Source organism: Myodes glareolus, chromosome 9 (genome assembly GCF_982192425.1).
Source record: "Myodes glareolus chromosome 9, mMyoGla1.1, whole genome shotgun sequence".
Taxonomy (NCBI): Eukaryota; Metazoa; Chordata; class Mammalia; order Rodentia; family Cricetidae; genus Myodes; species Myodes glareolus.
The window spans coordinates 2,532,515-2,551,750 of NC_142034.1; the positions used below are offsets into that span (position 1 = coordinate 2,532,515).

The 19,236-nt window shown below is 49.2% G+C and overlaps 1 protein-coding gene across 1 annotated transcript in view; it reads right to left on the minus strand.

The window, feature by feature from the left end:
- The window catches only part of Rptor (regulatory associated protein of MTOR complex 1), a 300,137-nt gene extending 298,416 nt beyond the window's left edge, over positions 1-1,721 (minus strand). The window contains exon 1 of the mRNA XM_048429258.3: positions 750-1,721. Within this exon, the coding sequence (XP_048285215.1) occupies positions 750-911 (162 nt within the window). The 5' untranslated portion in view covers positions 912-1,721. The remainder of the gene's footprint in view (positions 1-749) is intronic.
- Positions 1,722-19,236: the final 17,515 nt, after the last annotated feature.

A 19,236-nucleotide genomic window follows, 5' to 3' on the forward strand; every position in this document is an offset into this window, starting at 1 on the left:
CGTCGAGGGCACAGCACACAGACAAAACCACCCTTTTGTTAGACCAGGAAACAGACTGGAGGGCAAGCTCCGCAGGACGGCTGTCTTCTTAGCTACCAACAGCTCAGGACACTCCAACACCATGAGAACTGCCTGAAACCTGAACCCAGGTTTCCACCTCTCATACCCAATACACCCTAATTTGTGAAGATATTCCGTCTCCAAGTTACAGCAACAAGAATTCACATACATGGGGGGGTCCCCCTTCCAGACAAATTCCTTATACACCTGGATGAAGCCGCTGAAACTTTCAAGTAACTTTGCTAAATTTGCTATCGGTTAAACAATTCCAGCAACCTTGCTTCCCAGCACACTGTACCAAACATTTGTACTTCAATCACCCTGGTTATTTTAAAAATCTGATTACTAAGCACATGGGTTCAAGTATTATTCCCCAAACTGTCTTTCCTCTAAGTGTTACTAAGTATATTAAAAGGCATATAAGCATGTGTAGTACAATAGTTCCTAATCTGCTTTTTTTCCTAAATTAAAACTTTGTTTGAACTAACGACACCGGGTAAGTAACGTCTAGCCATACCAGCCATATCTATTTTCAACCAAAACCAGAGTCTGGAAAAGCTTTTGGGTTTTAGTTAACGTGCAACATGTGGCTTTAAGGTACCAGCTTTTTTCCAAAGCTTTTCTTACTCTGAAACTTTCTTAGATGGAAAAACTACCAAGTCCAAAAGATGCCGAGGGAATCCACTCACCCGATCCTTCATCCTCCAGCTCTGAGCTAAAGATTTGGAGCCTTCAATTTTCTCACAATGTCTTTTTTTCATAAAAGCCAAAGGCAGGTTCCAATCTGTAAGGTCGGCCTCATCTTCCTCCCCGAGTCCCATAAGAGGCGATTGCAGCATCTCCGACTCCATCAGGGGAGGAGGGGGAGGGGGAGTCCTTGGCAGCAAGCGCTCAAGAACCTCCAGCCTTAAAAACTAGTGTGTACCAGAACTGGTGAAATAAAATACAAGGAAACGGGGAGTTGGGGAAGGAAATGGTGGGAGAGTGTTTGAAGATCCTATCCAGGCAAAAAACACTCGGAGATCTTTATCTCCAACTCTGAGCGGGAAGTCGCAGGGAGGCGGGGTGGGGGTGCAGAGCCGGTGGTCACCCACCCCGCAGCCCGACAGCTGCGCGGTCACACGCTCGCCCAGGTCCCAAACCACCCGCAGCTGCGGAGGCCGTGGGTTTCCGGAAGGGCTCGGAGCCGGACTGTCACGGCGGGAGCGACTTCAGGCCTGGGGTGACCCTGCTCTCGGCCTCCAACGCCGCCCCAGGCGCTCGCGGCGCGGGTTCTCCGACAGCGCTGGCCCGGCTGAGGCCTCGGGGGGTCGAGTCTGCGGGACTTCGGGGCTCGTCCACCGGATCTCAGCCCTGCGGATCCCGCACTCGCCTGAGGGGCTGCAACCTGAGCCAGGACCGGCCCATCGTGCCCGTCTGCAGCCGGCTCCTCAACCCCGGGTCCGCGCGGCCTGTCCGGTCCTGGTCCTCGGCTTCGTGGTTCTCTCCTGCCCGGGAACAAATCCCGAGACACGCGCGACACGGGCCTGCGGTCCACACGGGAAAAGTGGGTTTATTAGGTCAGGGGAGTTTTGCCCTCTGCTTTGGAGCAACAGTGAAACTCCTCTCATCAGCGCGTCAAGGAGGACGCCATATTGCCAAGGCCCAGCATGCACCGCTGTCTACGGCGTGTCCAATAAACCAAATCTCTTCAAGCGTTCTCTCCGCTCTACTCAAGCGAAAGGAGGGAGCTCGGAGTTTCGTCCTCCCCTTCCCCCATTTTGTTACCGGGGTTACCACGTCGTTTCTCCTTAGTTGATCTCCGCTAGTGCAGTAGACTTGTGTTACAAAAATCAATCCTGCGATTGAAACTATGTCCGTTCAGTTTTCTTTAAAAGCTTTCGCTTCTACAAAGCTATGTTCCTTTATATAGAGACCACTCTGTTTCGTCCCGATTTTAAAAGGTGGTTTTAAAAAAAAGTCTCCAAAACAACCATTGATAGTAGACACATAAGATTGTTGGAGTTTTCTTTTTAATATTTCTATCTTTTAAAGGGGAAAGAATTCATCGATTATGAATTTTTTGTCTAATCTACCTTTTTTTCTGGGCAGTTTATTCTTATTTTGCTATAGCTTCATGTGCAAAACGACTGAAGCTGCGGTGTCTGCTCACTGAAGCAAGCCTTATTATGCATTATGTCTCTGTTTCAATTCAGTAAATCTCAGTTATTGACAAATCCTGGGAACTGTGCTGGTGCAATGGGGAATATAAACTAAATGTCACATGTGGTGTCAGCCTTGCAGAACCAGACTGCTATTGAGACACTCGTAACCTTTACAGTTCAGGCAGGCGAAGGGGCCCATCTCCCATCTGCCCTCAGCTTTGGTGTTGGAGGAAACTCTGTTAGAGTCAGTGTTGCCAATTTCAAGCTGTGTGACCTCAGTCTTAGGATCCTAAACTGTAAAGTTTGAACGGTAATAGTAAAGAATATTACCGAAAGGATAAAATTAACTTGTAAAGATACTTAGGGTAAGACCCTGTCTTTTTTCTTTTTTCTTTGTTTTGGGTTTTGGGGTTTTTGTTTGTTTGTTTGTTTGTTTTTCCAGACAGGGTTTCTTTGTAGCTTTGGTACCTGTCCTGGAACTCAATCTGTAGACTAGGTTGGCCTCGAACTCACAGAGATCCACCTGTCTCCGCCTACCATTAAAGGTATGCACCACAACCTACCTTTTAAAAGAAAAAAAATCCCCAGCTAGATGTGGCCCTTTCCTTTAATCCCAACACTGGGGAAGCAGAGGCGGTAGGATCTCTATGAGTTCAAAGCCACCCTGGTCTATAAGTCAAGTTCCAGGGCAATCAGGATCATTACACAGAGAAACCCTGTCTTGAAAAAAAAAAATGGAGGAAAAAAGATTTGCCAGACAGTGCCCAGGCAGAGGCAGGCAGACCTCTGTTGAATTCAAGGCCAGCCTGGTCTAAAGAGTGAGTGCCAGGATAGGCTCCGAAGCTACACAAAGAAACCCTGTCATGAAAAACAGCAAAGATGCCTAACACATAGCAAGCTGCCCCTGAGTCCCATTAGCACTGACTGGTCCCATAAATAACTCCAATGCAGTCTACCAACTAACTGTATGACTTAGGTGAAAGACCCCCGAGGGATGTCTTCCTTACAGAGAGGCCCCGAACCCATGAATCAGACGAAACCACACTTATGGATGCAAACAGCAAGAGGTTTATTCGAATACACAGGTACCTGGGGCGACAAGGTCTCTCGAAAGACTTGCGCGCCCGTCAGGCTGGGGTGAGGGGTTTTTATAGGAGAACAAAAGCGCGGGAACAGAAGCGAGATGCTTGGTTATGGGGATTCATTCCATTGGTCAATTCAAATAAGGCCGAGAGTGCGAACTGAGTGGCAAATTCTTGACCTTTTACCTGAATACCAAGGAGGGGGTTGTCCAGGGGCTTCCTGTTTTCCCTATCTCTTCTTGCCTTCCTAGCTGGAGACCCACCTGGATACCAAGGAGAGGGGTTGTCCAGGGTGGTATTTTTTCCTTTTCATTGGTTAGTCTGCAGACAGCAGTCCCCAGAGTAGATCTGTGGTTGGACACACCCTACCTCAGTCCTGGTACTGGTAGCATATAAGTTCCTTTCAGTCTGAGAGTCCATGCTGCGATCCCAGATCTTTCTCACCAGCACACAGGAAGTGTTTCCTGTGGAGTTATCCCAAGAATCCACGTGGTTACTGTATCTCCCAGAGTCCTTCTTCTCTTAATCTCAGAGCAACACATGGCAAAAGAGTGTCCCCATCATGACCACCAGAGACTTCAGGACTCCCAGAAATCACAACACCGCCTGTCTCCACCTTGTCCCTCGATCCTATTTTGTAGTCATGACTCTCACAGGTGCCATACCCACATGCTTCCTCCAGCCTTGGGCTGCAGAGATTTTGCAGGAAGCCACGGCTAGAGAAAAGCAGTGGCATTAAGCCCTCTTGCTCCTTAATGGCTCTGTGGCCTGGAAAACCTATTTCACCTATTCCTTCACCTGGAAAGAGTGAGGCCATGAGAAACCCACATCCTTTGGATATTCTAAAAGAAAACAGCAATAGACTAGTGAAATAGCCGGAGGTGACGTATTGCCTGTACAAGCATCAGAAGCAGTGTTCAGTATCCTGAGTCAGGTGGTGTTGGGTGAGGAGATGACTCAGTGAGAAAAGCACTCACTCCACCAATGGGAGGGCCTGAGTCAGATCCCCGGCACGCGTGCAAAGGCAGATGTGATAGTGCACATCTGTAACCCCAGTGCTCATTGTAGTGACATTTCGTTTGTGTTTTAATAAACAAAGCTTGCCTGAAGGTCAGAGACTAAAACAGCCTCACTGGTCAGCCTTACAGACCAGGCAGTGGTGACACACATCTTTAATCCCAGCAGCCACTCTAGTTTGCCATAGAAACTGGTGGTAGTGGTGCACCCTTTAATCCCAGTCATAGAGAGGAATATAAAACAGGAGGAGACAGCTCTCAGACACAGTCTCATTCTGAGGACTCCTGGAGGCAAGATCACCATTTGGGACTGAGGTAGAGGTAAGAGCCAGTGACTGGCTGTTTTGCTTTTCTGGTCTTCAGTTAGAACCCCAGTATCTGTCTCTAGGCCTTTATTAATCATCCTACAATTCATACTGCCAGGTAGGAGGTGGAGACAAAGAATCCCTGGAAACTAGAAGGCCAATGAACCTAATGTACACAGGGTAGAATAACAAGGTGGTGCAGTGCAGTGGTGGATGATAAGAGGCCCTGGTATCAAGCTGAAAGTCAAGGACCAATGCCCATGGTTGTTCTCTGAGCTCCACAATGTGCCATGGCATGCATATAAATAAGCATGTACACACACACACACACACAGACACACACACACACACACACGGCATGCTTAGCCAAATTAACAAGTTTTAAGCCAGTGAGAGAATCTATATACAAAAAAAATAGGTGTGACTAGAGCCATATCTCACCAGTTAAGAGCATTTGATCCTTTTGTAGAGGACCAGAGCTCAGTTCCCAGCACCCACATCAGCTGCTCACAACCACAGGTAACTCCATTTCCAGGCTATCTGGCACCCTCTTCTGGCCACTGTGGGTACCCACACATGTGAGATATATATAGATATATAACATGTATGTGTGTGTGCACACATGTGTGTACATGTATGTGTGCATCTGCATGTATATATACACACACATATATACACAAAATAAATCTTTAAAAAAGAAAATCTAGGTGGGCACATCTTTAGGGACAACACCTGAGACTGACCTCTAGCCTATACACACATGTTCTCTCACACACACAGCATATGTGAACTTATACTAGAAAATAAATAAGAGATCAGGTAGCAAGGGAACCTACTGCCCTAGACCCCTGAACCATGGGATGTAAGAAGACAGAGACTTGGGGTTTGGAATTTTGACTCAGGCAACCCAGTCAGAGCTACGAACAGGAGACAATACTTTCTTCAAAGTTTCCTCCAATGACTGAGCTTCATCCCACACACCACATACATACACACACACATAGCACACACACCACACACCAGATACATCAAAAATACACAACACATGTACCATCCATACACACACACACAATACACATACACACCACACACACATGCCACACATACAACAACACACAACACAGAAATAAGTATGGTAGCTTATTATGCAATTCCAACCTTTGAGAGGCCAAGGCAGAAGGTTCGGAAGTTCAAAGCTGTCCTTGGCTATAGGGCAAATTTAAGACCAATCTGGGATACATGAGATTATGTCTCGGAAAAAAAAAACATAAACAAAACAACAAAAGAATGAAAGCATCCAGTTCCCATCACTTCCTGCACCATCGGCTCCACCCCTCAGTCTCCCCACCTGTCATGTGCAGATTGTAATCTGTGATTCATGGAAAAATCAGGAAGAAATTGACAGCCTGGCTCCCAACCTGAAAGCTAAAGAATCTGCTAGATTATTTCATTTAAAAGAAACCATCTTCCATGTGTCCCGAGTGCTATTCAGGTCTCAGACAAGCCCTTGGAAGAGTACTGCCAGCCTTCAGAAGGCAGGGCACCTCTGTAGCAAATGACAGGCTGAAGAAAACTAAACGGTTGGCATCTCTGCCAGGGCAGTCCGGTCTCCATGGCATGTGATCAGCTGGCCTTTTGGGCCTCCGATTCCCATTTCAGCATCTCCTGCATCGTTCCTTGGCAAGGACACCGGCTTCCAGAAAGCTGCTCACTAAAGCCATCTAATCACGAAAACGTATGCCATACATTTCCAGAGTTGTGTGAAATCGGTCTGAACCAAGCTATGAACATGGAGGCGGGGCTTGAGGACAACCTCCCACTCCCCTCCCAGTCTATTACACTCTCTGCCTACATGAATAAAGGTGTTTACAAACTGGTGCCTCTGAAACCAAGAGCTGGCAGACAGTATCAGGATGAGACTCAAACAGAAAGAGAGGAAAGGGAGACCCAGCTCTGACTTCAAACTAGCAGAAATAACGCTGACCTGCCAAACAGTAGGAGCGGGACCTCATCCAGCAACATGGCAATGGACCACACACCCCTCACCAGCCTAAAACTTTGACTACCAGGCTAAGGATATAGCTTGGTCAGCAAAGAACTTCTCCTGCAATTATGAGAGCCTGAGTTTGAACTCCAGCAACGTGCGTGTTTTGTGTTTTGTTTTGTTTTAAATGTGCTGGGCACAGTAGCACATGCATTTTAATCTCAGCACTCTCTGTGAGCTCAAGGCCCGGCTGGTTTACATAGTGAGTTCCAGGCCAGGCAGAGCCATACAACTCAGAAAAGGGGGGTGGCAGGAGAAGTGATCCATCGTTATAATCCTAGGGCTTGAGCTGGTAGAGACAGACGAATCCCTGAGGCTTGAAGGCCAGCCAGCATAACCTATTTGTCAAGCTACTGGCCAGTGAGAGACCCCATCTCAAAAACAGGGCGAAGGCACCCAAGGAGCACCATCCACCATTGTCCTCTGGCCTCTAGCATCTGTACCAGACCCACACACAAACCTGTACACACACAAACACATACAGACAAACACAGAAACACACACACACGTCCTTGGAATCCTTGACAACCTGATGATGCCAAAGATACAGTGGAGTGAGCAAGAGGACAAATACAGGACCCTGGGATGCTGGTCATGCATAATAGCAGCCAGCAGGAAAGGGAGGAGGGCCTTCTGGGCCCACAGGGCAGGCCTGGGTAAGAGGCTCAGACAAGCAGCCTTTCCCACAAGGAATTGGTGTGGCTGTCCTTTTGGCACATTTAGCTTGGCTGGGGCCTGCTGCAACCGAGACCATTTTCTCAAGGCAGAAGGCCATCCCAGCAAAGACACTGTGCGCAGGCCAAGTCATTCTCCAATATTGCAGATGCTCGGCCAAATCAATCAAGGGCAGAGAATGTGTTTTGTCATCAAGAATCAGGAGCAAGACCGGAGGTCAGGAAAGTCGAGCAGACCTGGTGCTTCGCTGAGCTCTTGTTTTCCGTACCGGAGACCAGCCAGCTCCAGGGCTTTCCAGAGAAATCTATGCTTAGTTTAAAAGAAACCAAAATAGATACAAGGTGCTTTGCTTTTGTCTGAGCATCATTACCGTTTTTAGCAGAATCCAAGCCACCTCCCCCTGCAGGTCAGGTGCTTTGTTGACAGCAAAGTGAGAAGAGGAAGGGAAGTGGGTGACAGGTTTGGCAGCACCCTCAGTGGAAAACAGACTGCCAAGCCTGGTGTGTCTGTCTCCTCTCTCCCTACCACCCTCTAAAAACGTAACACTATTTATGCCTGGGGCCTCTGGAAGAGCTGTCAGTGCTCTCAATCCTTGAGCCATCTCTCTAGTCCCCTCAAATTTTTTTTTAAAGAAAGAGGGAGGGAGCCGGGCAGTGGTGGTACACTCCTTTAATCCCAGCACTTGGCAGGCAGAGGCAGGCGGATGGATCTTAGTGAGTTCCAGGACAGTCTGGTCTACAGTGTGAGTTCCAGGACAGTAGGACTGTTACACAGAGAAACCTTGTCTTGAAAAAAACCACAAAAAAAAAATAGAGGAAAGAAGGAAGGAAGAAAAAGGGGAGAGGGAGGGAGAGAGAAGGGAGGCTGGAGAGATTGCTCATTAGTTAACAGCACGGGCCATGTAATCCCAGCAGTCACAAAACAAGCTGGATACCTTGCAAACTCTTGCAGCTCCAGCTCTGAGGGCTCTGATGCCTTCTCCCAGACTCTATGTGCACACATAATCATGTGTATTTGCAAATATACACCCACATAGACACAGATAAGACCCGGTGAATCAAGGTGTTTTCCGCTGATCCCGACAGGCCTCCTTCCTCTCCCAGGTCCCTGGAAGTTGAACCACAGACTTAGGACCTATGCCCACTACAGACACCACATTAGGAGAAAAGAAAACACGACACAGGCTCAGGTTGTTACTCAGGTCCAGGGCATGTCTAGCACATGTGAGGCCCTAGGATCAGTTCCCAGCACTGCAAAGAAAAGGTGGAGGAGTGGGTGCTAGGGATGTCGCTCGGTTGACAGACTGCTTGCCTTGAGTACGTGAAGCCTTGGGTTTGAACCCCAGCATAAATCAGACATGACAGTACATGCCTATAATCCTAAGACTTGGGAAATGGAAGCAAGGAGATCAGAAACTCAATGTTATCTATCCTTGGCTTTCTGTCATGGTGACATGTATCCTAGCTTGCTTTCTGTCACTCCGGGAGGAAAGGGTTTATTTTACCTTACAGGTTATAGTCCATCCTCAAAGCAAGAGGTTGAAGCCAAAGTGAAGGAATACTGTTTCCAGGCTCATGTTCAGCTGTCTTTCTTGGACAGCCCAGACAGACATGCCCACAGACCAATCAGATGGAGGCAATTCCCCAGCTGAGCTTCTCTCTTCCTGGGTGTCAACAACCAACACGAGCCATCATAACATGAATACCGAAAGAATAACTTTGTCTCATCCATGACAGGTGGGTAACACGGAGTAGGGGCACATCCTTGCCTTCATCTCTGATCACTTCTGTGTGTCAGTGAGGATGTGACCACTCCACGGTGTGGTTGAGGGGAAGATTTATGTTGTAGATATGAGGGAGATAGTATAGTCAGAGGCATCTAGAAGAATCCAGAGCAGGGAGAGAAAGTAATAGATGAAACATGACCAGCAGACTGAACGTCCTCGGGGAGGACAGGGAACCAGACAGGAAGACCAGGGGAGACAGAGAGAAGAGGATGCATAGCAAAATGACAAGAATGAGAAGCTGGGGAAAGGGAAGCCCGTGAGCTGGAGACGTTTAGGGGCGGGGCGGGTGAGAAGAGCTGGGATGCCAGTATGGGCTCCGTAATAGGTATTCGTGATGCTGAGAGAGAATGCACTTAGGTACCATGGTTAGTCATTTGCCCAGAGTTGCTTTTGGAACTGACACTTTATATTAGTTAAGATATGCCTAGTGCTGGGACCCTCCGATTTCAAGAAAAGTCATTTAACAGCCACAGAGTAGTTCAATACAGCACTTGGTGATCCCAACACCTCAGCTATCTACTGCCAGCCAGAGGATGTCCCCTCCATGGGCAGGCCTGTGATCACTGGGACACACTGGGATCACGTCTAGCTGCATCCTGGAGATCCTGCCTTGGCTGCCTTCAGTGGATTGTGGCCCAGGATATGTGAGCCAAATAAATCCTTTCCTGCCCAGGTTGCTTTGGATCAGTGTTTCATCACAGCCACGGAAACCTAAAATAAGGCAAATTCAATCCCACAAGCAACAAGCATAAGGGGGGCCCTTTGTGTTCAGGGCTGGAGGCAGTCTACCCTCGAGCTACAAAAAATAAAACTCTTAAATGTAGACACTACCACATCGCTTCCAAAAGGGTCATTTCAACTTGCAGACAATGCGGCAGGAGGACTTGGTGTCATCCTACCTCCTCAGATCAAGAGTCAGGAATTCTTATTATGTTACATAGTTTCAAAATCTGGATTTTTTTTTAATAAGTGAAAGTGGTACTCATCTCCTTAGAAAAGTCTGGGGAAGTGCAAGAAGCCTCAGGAGTCCCAGCATCTCCACAGCAAACGGGAGGTGTGGTGTACACAAAAGGTACAAAGGGACCAGGGGCCAGAGCTACGGGTTAGCGTATGCCAAACCCTCTAGGGATTGTTTGAGGGTGTGTGTGCATACACACATGTGTGCAGGTATATGTATGTGTGTGTATGTGTGCACGTAGCAGCCAGAGGAAACCTCAGGTATCATCTCCAAAGAGGCTGTCCAACTCCTTCGAGATAGAGTCCCTCATTTGTCCGGAGCTTTCCAGTAGGTCCCCAAGCCCCAACTGTCTCTGCCTCCCTAGTACTGAGGTTACGAGCATGCATCACCATGGCATTTGTGTGTGCACTCTGGGGCTTGAACTCAGGTCATCATGCGTGCATGGCAAGCACTTTATCACTGAACCATCTCCTTGGCCCAGACCCCCCAGAAATTAGAAGGTACTTGTTACACAATGCACAGTCACCGCAGGACATAACCAAGAGGGATTTTGGGAACCTGTGCATGCCAGCAGTCAGCCACCTGGATCACGGTTTTCCTTCCGCAGAAGGCAAATAGCAGAAAGCAAAAGGAAAAAAAAAATTAAAGAGAACAAAAATTTCCATTTCTGTCTGGAATTACCATTTACAGTGGAGCTGCTTGGTGGCTGGCTACAGACAGCCCAGCTGCTAAGGCTGGGTCTCGTCTGGTCTGCCTGTCTCACCGCAGGCTGTGTCTGATGGCTGCAGAGAACGAGCAGGTTACAGAGAAAACCCATCTTCGCAGCAGCTTGCTCCTTCAGGCCCTTGCCACGGGAACACTCCGTGCCCAGGCCAGATTCCCGCCTTCATGAATTATTCATGCTGGCCACCTTCCCCAGTGCCGTTCCTTCTAGTCTGGGTGTCTTGTCAGCGGGGGAGAAATTTGTAAATGTAATTTGTGTTCTCAATTTTCGCCATAGTGGCGGTCGTTATTCCCCACCCCTATAACTCTCCCTCTTCCGCCCGTATTTTCTCTTCTCCACATTTTAATCAGAGGGACATGTCAAGAGTGAAGCTGAATGGTCTGCCTTCTCCCCTGGCACGCCTCTTGCGGTGGCTGGTAGCAATGAGGAGCACAGCTGTACATCCAGTGTAGGTTTAAGATTCTTCAAGTCAGGGCTGGAGAGATGGCTCAGTGGTTAAGAGCACTGGCTGCTCTTCCAGAGGTCCTGGGTTCAATTCCCAGCACCCACATGGCAGCTCACAACTGTCTGTAACTCCAGTTCCAGGGAACCTGACACCCATGACAAAACACCAGTGCGGCATAAAATTGAGAAAATTAATTAAAAACATTCTTCGAGTGAAAGCTATTGACACACATACATCCTTTCATTTGAGTGTGATTTGCATTCTGGAGTTTATACTGCATAGCAGATATTTATATTGCAATTCATAATAGTAGCAAAATTATAAAATAGCAACGAAATAATTTTCTGGTTGGGGGAATCACCACGACATGGGCTGTATATGAAAGGGTCACAGCGTTAGGAAAGCTGAGAAGCATTGCTCTAGCTTCTCCCGAGACCCGAAAGCCATCTGTCCACTTTGGAAAGAACTGTTTATCACTGGTTGGGAGCGGTGGTTCAAAGGGTCCTGTCGCTCTTCCATCGCCCCCTTTGAGGGGTGAACGGCAACAGTCAACAAGCCCAATTGTGACAATCTTTTGGAAGCCAGAGCATCTGAGTTCAGGAAATCAGACTCGGCATTTAGTGCTATACACCAAGGTAAAATGTGGTGGCCAAGACTGAACGGAAGGGACAGGAAGCGGCCTGGAATAGTGATGGAAACAAAAACGAACTGAGATGGCACCTAGGAAACTGTATACATAGAGAGTCATCCACGCTCCTGGCTTGACCGATGTGAGACCGGTCACTGGTGGGCATCCTGCTTCCTGCTGGAGACGGATGCTTCAAGATGTTTCCCACTCATATCTGCCACATCAGAGACGTGGTCTGTAAACATAGAGTTCGGAGTTTGAAGAGATGGACAGCTAGTACCAGCTAAGAATGGGAGTAGGGGCAACACCTGCAATGACCGCGTCTCCTACAGAACTCCGGTTGAACTTCAGTCATAGTGCAAGAGTTGAGGAGCGTCCTTCGCGTGGTAAGTCCTGGGGGCAGGGCTCTGAAGGGCAGGATCCAGGCCTATGGTGGGAGATAGACGTTTGGGGGTTCGTATCCACAGCTCCTGGCTCATAATTCAGCCCCGCTCATCTAAGAGTAGGTGCTGGGTCCGCGCGTTACTCCAGGTTTTACCCCACAGGCAGGAGGGAGAAAAGCTCCAGGAGGGCTGGGAAGAATCTAGACAGGCAGGCCCTGCAGGGATGCCCCACCCAGTCTAGTTGCTTTAGAAGACTCCAAAGGGCAGGGCTGGAGCAGAGCTTCCTGTGGGGTGCTGAGTGGGTGGGGCTCCCAAGGGGAACTCAGGCGGAGGGATACCCCATCCCTTCCCCCTCCACACCCTGTCCTGTGCTTGTGTCTCTTTGTCTACATCTTCTGTCACATCCTACCATCAACTGCAGATGGCTTCCCCTGAGCGCTGGGAGCTACTCAAGAAGGAAGACCCCCAATTTACAGCTAGTCTGTCAGAGGCAAAGACTGAACTACCTGGGACTGGGGTTTTGAACAGGGAGAGGGGTGGATGGGCAGGGGGGCTTTGGGGACTGAGCCTACAACCTGAGGAATCTTGTGACACCACCTTCAGGAGTGGGGTGGAGGTCAGCTGTGTCTGTGGTTACAATGGACATTGGGACGAGAGAAAGTCCCACATCTGACCAGTGTGAGAGCGAGGGAGGTTCAGACACTGGGGGAAGGGTGCCCTTTCCTCTGTCCACGTGAACAGTCCTCCAGAGCAACAGGCACCAACTTCCATGCAGACTCCAGACCAACCAACACCTTCATCTTGAACCTTTCCGCCTCTAAACTCTCAGAGACAGATTTCTGGGACTTGGGTGTGACATGGTGGTGGAACACTTGCCTGGCATGCACGAGGCCCTGCATTCCAGCAATGCAGAAAGACATGAAAGAGGGCAGGAAAGGAGGCGGCAGGCGGAATGACAAAGGCATGCATAGGGTAATGGGAGAGGTTATTTTGTTAGCAGATGCCCAGCCTCGGGTGTTTGGTTACAGCAGCACCTATGCGCCAAGACATCAATCACCTGTCGTGCACAGTTCCCCGTTCTCAGCTTCAGCGTTGCTGACAATCTGAACAAACGAGGCTGTGGTGGATGATGCCCGTTGTTGGATTAGTAGGACTGGGAAACTTCGGGAAGGGGTCTCAGTGAGAGGGATTGTCTAGAAGAGGTTGGCCTGTAGCCCTCCTGTTTCTCTTGAGTTCATTGTGGGAAACCCCACCCTGAATGAGTTGGCTCCAGTTCACAGTGGGTCCTGAACTGAATGAAGAGGCTGAGTTCAGCACCCGCGGTCATGGAGATGGGAGGCGACGGCTGCCTCTAGCTCTTTCTGAGGTGGGGAGAAGGGGGAGACGTTTGAGACAGGGTTTCTCTGTAGCTTTGGAGCCTGTCCTGAAACTAGCTCTTGTAGACCAGGCTGGCCTCAAACTGACAGAGATCCACCTGGGATTAAAGGCGTGTGCCACCACTGCCCAGCCCCTGCATCAAGCTCTTACTGGCCAATTTCCCACCATGATGGCCTGTGAGCAGAATAAAGCCTCTCCCTATGAGTTGTCCTGATCAATCTGTCACAACCAAGGGAAAAGACACTTTATTATTCTTTTGTGTATTGTGGCATCTTCTAAAATGAAAATCTATAACATAAAATTTCCCAGTGTATCCGCTTTCCCAACCACAGCTCGGTGGTCTCAGCACTTCAGCGTCGTGCACCCATCACCACACCCACTCTGCTTCCTCCTCCCCAGCTGATGCCATCCCCAGTCAACACCAACTGCCCATCCATTACATTGCACTTGACTTCTTGTCCCTGGAAATGACTATTCTGGGGACCAATCACAGGGCGTTTGTCCTTGGGGAGGGACCAATCACAGGGCGTTTGTCCTTGGGGAGGGACCAATCACAGGGCGTTTGTCCTTGGGGGAGGGATCAATCACAGAGCGTTTGTCCTTGGGGGTCTGGCTTATTTTCTATCTTTTCCAGTATTCATCCATGCTACAGCCTTTGCCTGTTTCATGTAGCTATAACAAATACCACAGACTGGTAGCTTATAGAACAGAAATGTATTTTTCACGGCTGTGGATTGAATCTTAGGCAGGTTCGATGCCTAGTGAGAGTCTAGATTTTGAGGATGATGCCTTAATCACAGTGTCCTTCCAAGGGGTGGAGCATGTGTTCTCACAGGGGATGATCTCCATGTTGAGGGCAGCCGTGAGCTCTGCTCACTAGATGCCAAGGCCTCCTTTGCAATGGTTAGTGTCGATTGTCAATTTGACAGGCTTTAGAATCTCCTAGGAGACACCCCTCTAGGATCGCCTGTGAGGGATTCCGTAGACTAGGTTAGCCTCTGGACATGCCAATTAGGGATTATGTCTGTTAGGTCCACTGAGATGGGAAGAGCCACCCTAATAGAGGGCCACATTGTTTCCCTTTTATAGACTGTATAAAAGAAGGGATCTGTTGAGACCCAGCATTTGCCTCCCTCTGACTCCTGCCCAAGTGCAGGTGCGAGGTGACAAGCTGGCTCGAGTTCCAAGTTAAGTAAGGATGCTATGACTTCCCTGCCATGATGGACTGTCCCCTCACACTGTGAACAAAATAAACCCTTTCTCCTGTAAGCTGCTCTTGTCAAGGAATTTTATCATGGCCACAGAAAGGAAGCTAAGAAAACTCCCTTCTTGTCATGGACATCTCAAAACGTCTAGAGACTTTTCCAGATGACCCAGTTGAGAACCACTGCATGGCACACTAGTTTCTGACTGTCCCTTGAATAAACATGTGTGTCCCCGACACCAGCCAGCCAGCCAAAGGACAAGAATTCCCAGCTTCCCATCCTGTTACCGTGACAGTTACACACCCCTCAGGTCAGGACTCCTTAACAAAACCAGAGCCGTGTCCTAGTTAAGATGGTCATTGCTGTGATGAGACACCATGACCAAGAGCAAGTTGGGGAAGAAGCGGGCTATTTGGCCTATGCTTCCATGTCTGTAGTCCACCACTGAAGGAAGTCAGGACAGGAACTCAAACAGGGCAGGAACTGGAGGCAGGAGCTGATGCAGAGGCCGTGGAGGGTGCTGCTTACTGGCTTGGTCCCCTGTAGTGATCTCATTTGTATTGTAATAAATGAAGCTTCCCTGAAGATCAGAGAGTAAAACAGCCCCACTGGTCAGCCTCGCAGAGCAGGCAGTGGTGACACACACCTTTAATCCCAGTAGCCACACAAGTTTGCCATAGTAACCAGGCGGTAGTGTTGCACACCTTTAATCCCAGCACTAGAGAGAGATATAAGACAGGAGGAGACAGTTCTCACACACACTCTCATTCTGAGGTTCCTGGAGGCAGGATCGCCATTTCAGACTAAGCTAGAGGTAAGAGCCAGTGACTGACTGTTTTGCTTTTCTGGTCTTCAGGTTGGACCTCAATATCTGTCTCTGGGTTTTTACCACTTGTGCTACAGTACCCCTTAGCCTGTTTTCTTATAGAACCTAGAACCACCAGCCCAGGGATGGCACTACCCACAACAGACTGGGCCCTCCCCATCAGTCACTAATTAAGAGAAATACTCCAGTTTCCTACAGCCTGATCTTATAGAGGCATTTTCTTAATTGAGATTTCTTCTTCTCAGATGACTTTAGCTTGTGTCAAGTTGGCAGGAAACTCTCCAGCATAAGCAGATTTTCATGTAGTCAAACAGAGAGAGAGAGAGAGAGAGAGAGAGAGAGAGAGAGAGAGAGAGAGAGAGAGAGAAAGGTCAGGGGACCACCTCACCTTCCACTCTGTTGGAGACAGAGTCCGATTCCACCCTGCCACTGCATTAGAGATGTAGAGATGTCCACACCACACATGCAGATCTTCTGTGGATTCTGAGGACTTGCACTCATGTCTCAAGCTTGCATGACAAGCGCTCCTGCCCCCACTCCCATCTTCCAAGCTCCTTCGGTTTAAAGACTTTAAGCTGAAAGCAACCATTTGTCTTCTGCATCTGTATCAAGTGTGTGTTGAGCCCTGCGAGGCTGCACCACCTCCTGTGAGTGAAGCGGCCTCTTGGTTTTCACCTTCATCTGGGGACATACAAATCCTACTCAGAGTCAAGATGGGAGATCACACAGTGTGTGAAAATTTGATAAACAGGCTTGCGGTGTCCATACACAAGTAAGCAGGATTTCTTCAGTAATCCAAAACCGGGAGCAAGGAGACTTTGCAGCACTCTCCAGCGGCCTGGAGTCTCCTCCCGGCACCGCCAGCTTAGCTTAGTCTCCCCACAAACACTTGAGTTTCCACTCAAGCCTGTGGAGCTCTGTTAATACCCATCAGCCCCAGACAAATGCTCTTGCTCCCCAGGGAGACTGGGAAGGAGGAAACAATTAAGATGCAGCTCTACTCCGCCTGAGGTTACCTCATTCAGAGTGGACTTGTTTGTGTCCTCACTTTATCACAGGATGTGGGAGATGGAGTCCGGAACTAAAGAGTGTGAAAAGCAATGCTGCTTTCCAGGAAGGGGGAGCAAAGGGCACTCAGCTTCCTCTGGAACATTCCAGAAGGCAGTCTGGTTGTCCCCTCTTCTTCACTGTGTCCCGCCCTCTGTCCTGGGACCGAGGATCCTAACACAGCAATCAGCGCAACCTACAGATATGCTTGCAAGATGCCTCCGCCGTCCCTCTCTGTAGTGAAGCTGAGCTGATTGCCTGACTTGGATATCCTGATGTGTGGACTCTACCCTACTCCTGTGTGTGGAGCGGACCGGCAATGCATCAATATTATGTCAACAGCTAACAAAGGCTAATCATGCTTGTGGGGGCAGCCTCTCAGTTGGGGCTATTTGTTACACAGAAGTAGCTGACAGATGAAGAATGTTCTACTTCACAAAGCATATATATAATATATGGGATATGTATGTATGTATGTATTATGAATCTTGCTTTATGTAGCCCAAACTGGTCTCAACCCTACAATCCTCCTCCCTTAGCTTCCTAGGTGGTAGAATCGCTGCCACCAGTGTGCCCCCACACCCAGGACATTGTTCATTTTTGGTCAGTGGGTTTGCTCCTTTGTGCCACTATTTGGGTCTTTCCTCCAGAGCCCGGAGCAGTCACATTCTTTAAGGACACAGAAGCAGTTCTGGACTCAGGGTCCTGTCACCTCTTCACAGCTCTTAGAGGTCTCTTTAAATCTGCCCGCCTCCTTCTTTGGGAAAGTTATGGGGAAATCATGGTCCTGGGCCTCAGAGAAGTGGTTGAGTGAGGAAGGGGAGTATGTGGCAACCCAGGGATTTTATAAACAGTGACAGATGTCACAGGTCTCATGACAACCCTAATTTCCATCCCTGCTTCTCACTCCAACTCTGCTCTTTCAACTACTCTTCTCCTGCTCCCTCTCCTCCCTCCCTTCCTTCTCCTGCTCCTCCTCCTCCCTCCCTTCCTTCTCCTGCCCCCATCCTCCCTCCCTTCCTTCTCCTGCTCCTCCCTCCCTTCCTTCTCCTTCTCCCCCTCCTCCCTCCCTTCCTTCTCCTGCCCCCATCCTCCCTCCCTTCTTCTTCCCCCTCCTACCCCACTTTCCCTCCTCTCTTCCCTTCTCTCCATCTCCCCCCACATCCCTGTCTTTCCCATTCTTCCCCTCACTCCCTACCCTCCCTCCTCCTCTGACTCTACCCCCCTCCTCCTCTTGCCCACTCCCCACCTTCCCTTCCCATCTTCCTATCTTTCCTCTTCTTCTTCCTTCTCATTTTTCATCTCCCTTCACCCCATCTCCATAGCCTTCCTGTCTCCAGCAGCCTGGCTCTCTCCCCCCCCCCCCCCCCCCCCCCCCCGCCGCAGCCTTCCTGGACACACATTTGCATGACAATCTTCACAGCAGCCACCAAGGTAGAGGTGGCCAAATGGCCCTCTGCAGGTGAATGGAGGATGCTGTCCAGCCTTGAGCGTGAGAGTTCTACCAGCTGTGACATGCTGAATCCAAGTGTGCTGAGTGAGATAAACCAGGCGTGCAAGGAAGAGCCGTGGTAGGATTTCACTCTTGCCTGTCCCTACAGTCAGCGTGGTCACAGAGACAGAGGAAGGATGGCCACGGGCTGCATGAGTCTGGTGCCCTGATGGGAGCCGGGTCCCAGTGTGGGAAAATGAGCAGGTTGGCGGGGAGCATGCTTGACCACTGGACCGAATACTCAGAAGTGATTAAATAGCCAACTGTGGGCTGGAGAGAAGGCTCAGTGGTTAAGAGCACTTGCTGCCCTTCTAGAGGACCTGAGTTCAGTTCCCAGCACCCACGCCCAGTGGCCCACCACCACCTGTAACCCTGGCTCTAGAGGATCCAATGCCTTCTGAACTTTGAGGATATACACGTTAGGAATTTTTCCTAATGCAAGTTCTCTGCCGACACAAAAATCCCAATCAAGCCAAATTGCAATAAGTCAAATTAAGAAATATTCAGGTTTAATGGGCTTCCTGTACTTTGTCACGGGAACTGGGAGGCCACAAAGGTGACCACCAGGAGGAAGCAAAAGAGACTACGTGTGTTTCTCCTTTGGGAGCTCACTTAAATACTCTGTGGGAGTGGCCCTGACCTCTATGCTGGGATTTGGAGTTCAGAGCAATACAACTCTCAGGCCTGGGGGCTGGGTTCCCACCTTAACAACACGCTTACATGTGCACACACACACACACACACACACACACACACACACACACTTTAGGGGTTGTTTTCAAGACAAAGTTTATCTGTGTAGCCTTGACTACCCTGGAACTCGCCCTGTAGACCAGGCTGACCTCAGACTCACAGAGATCCTCTTGCCTCTCCTCCCAAGTGCTGGGATTAAAGGTGTGTGCCACCACCGCCCAGCTTAAATTTTTAAAACCTTTTAAGACAAACATTATGCTTAATATAGAAAGTGGCGATTCAGCCTCCTGATGCCCATCTCTGCCTGACTACAGCTACAGTAGACAGAGAGATCTGGAATCCAGGG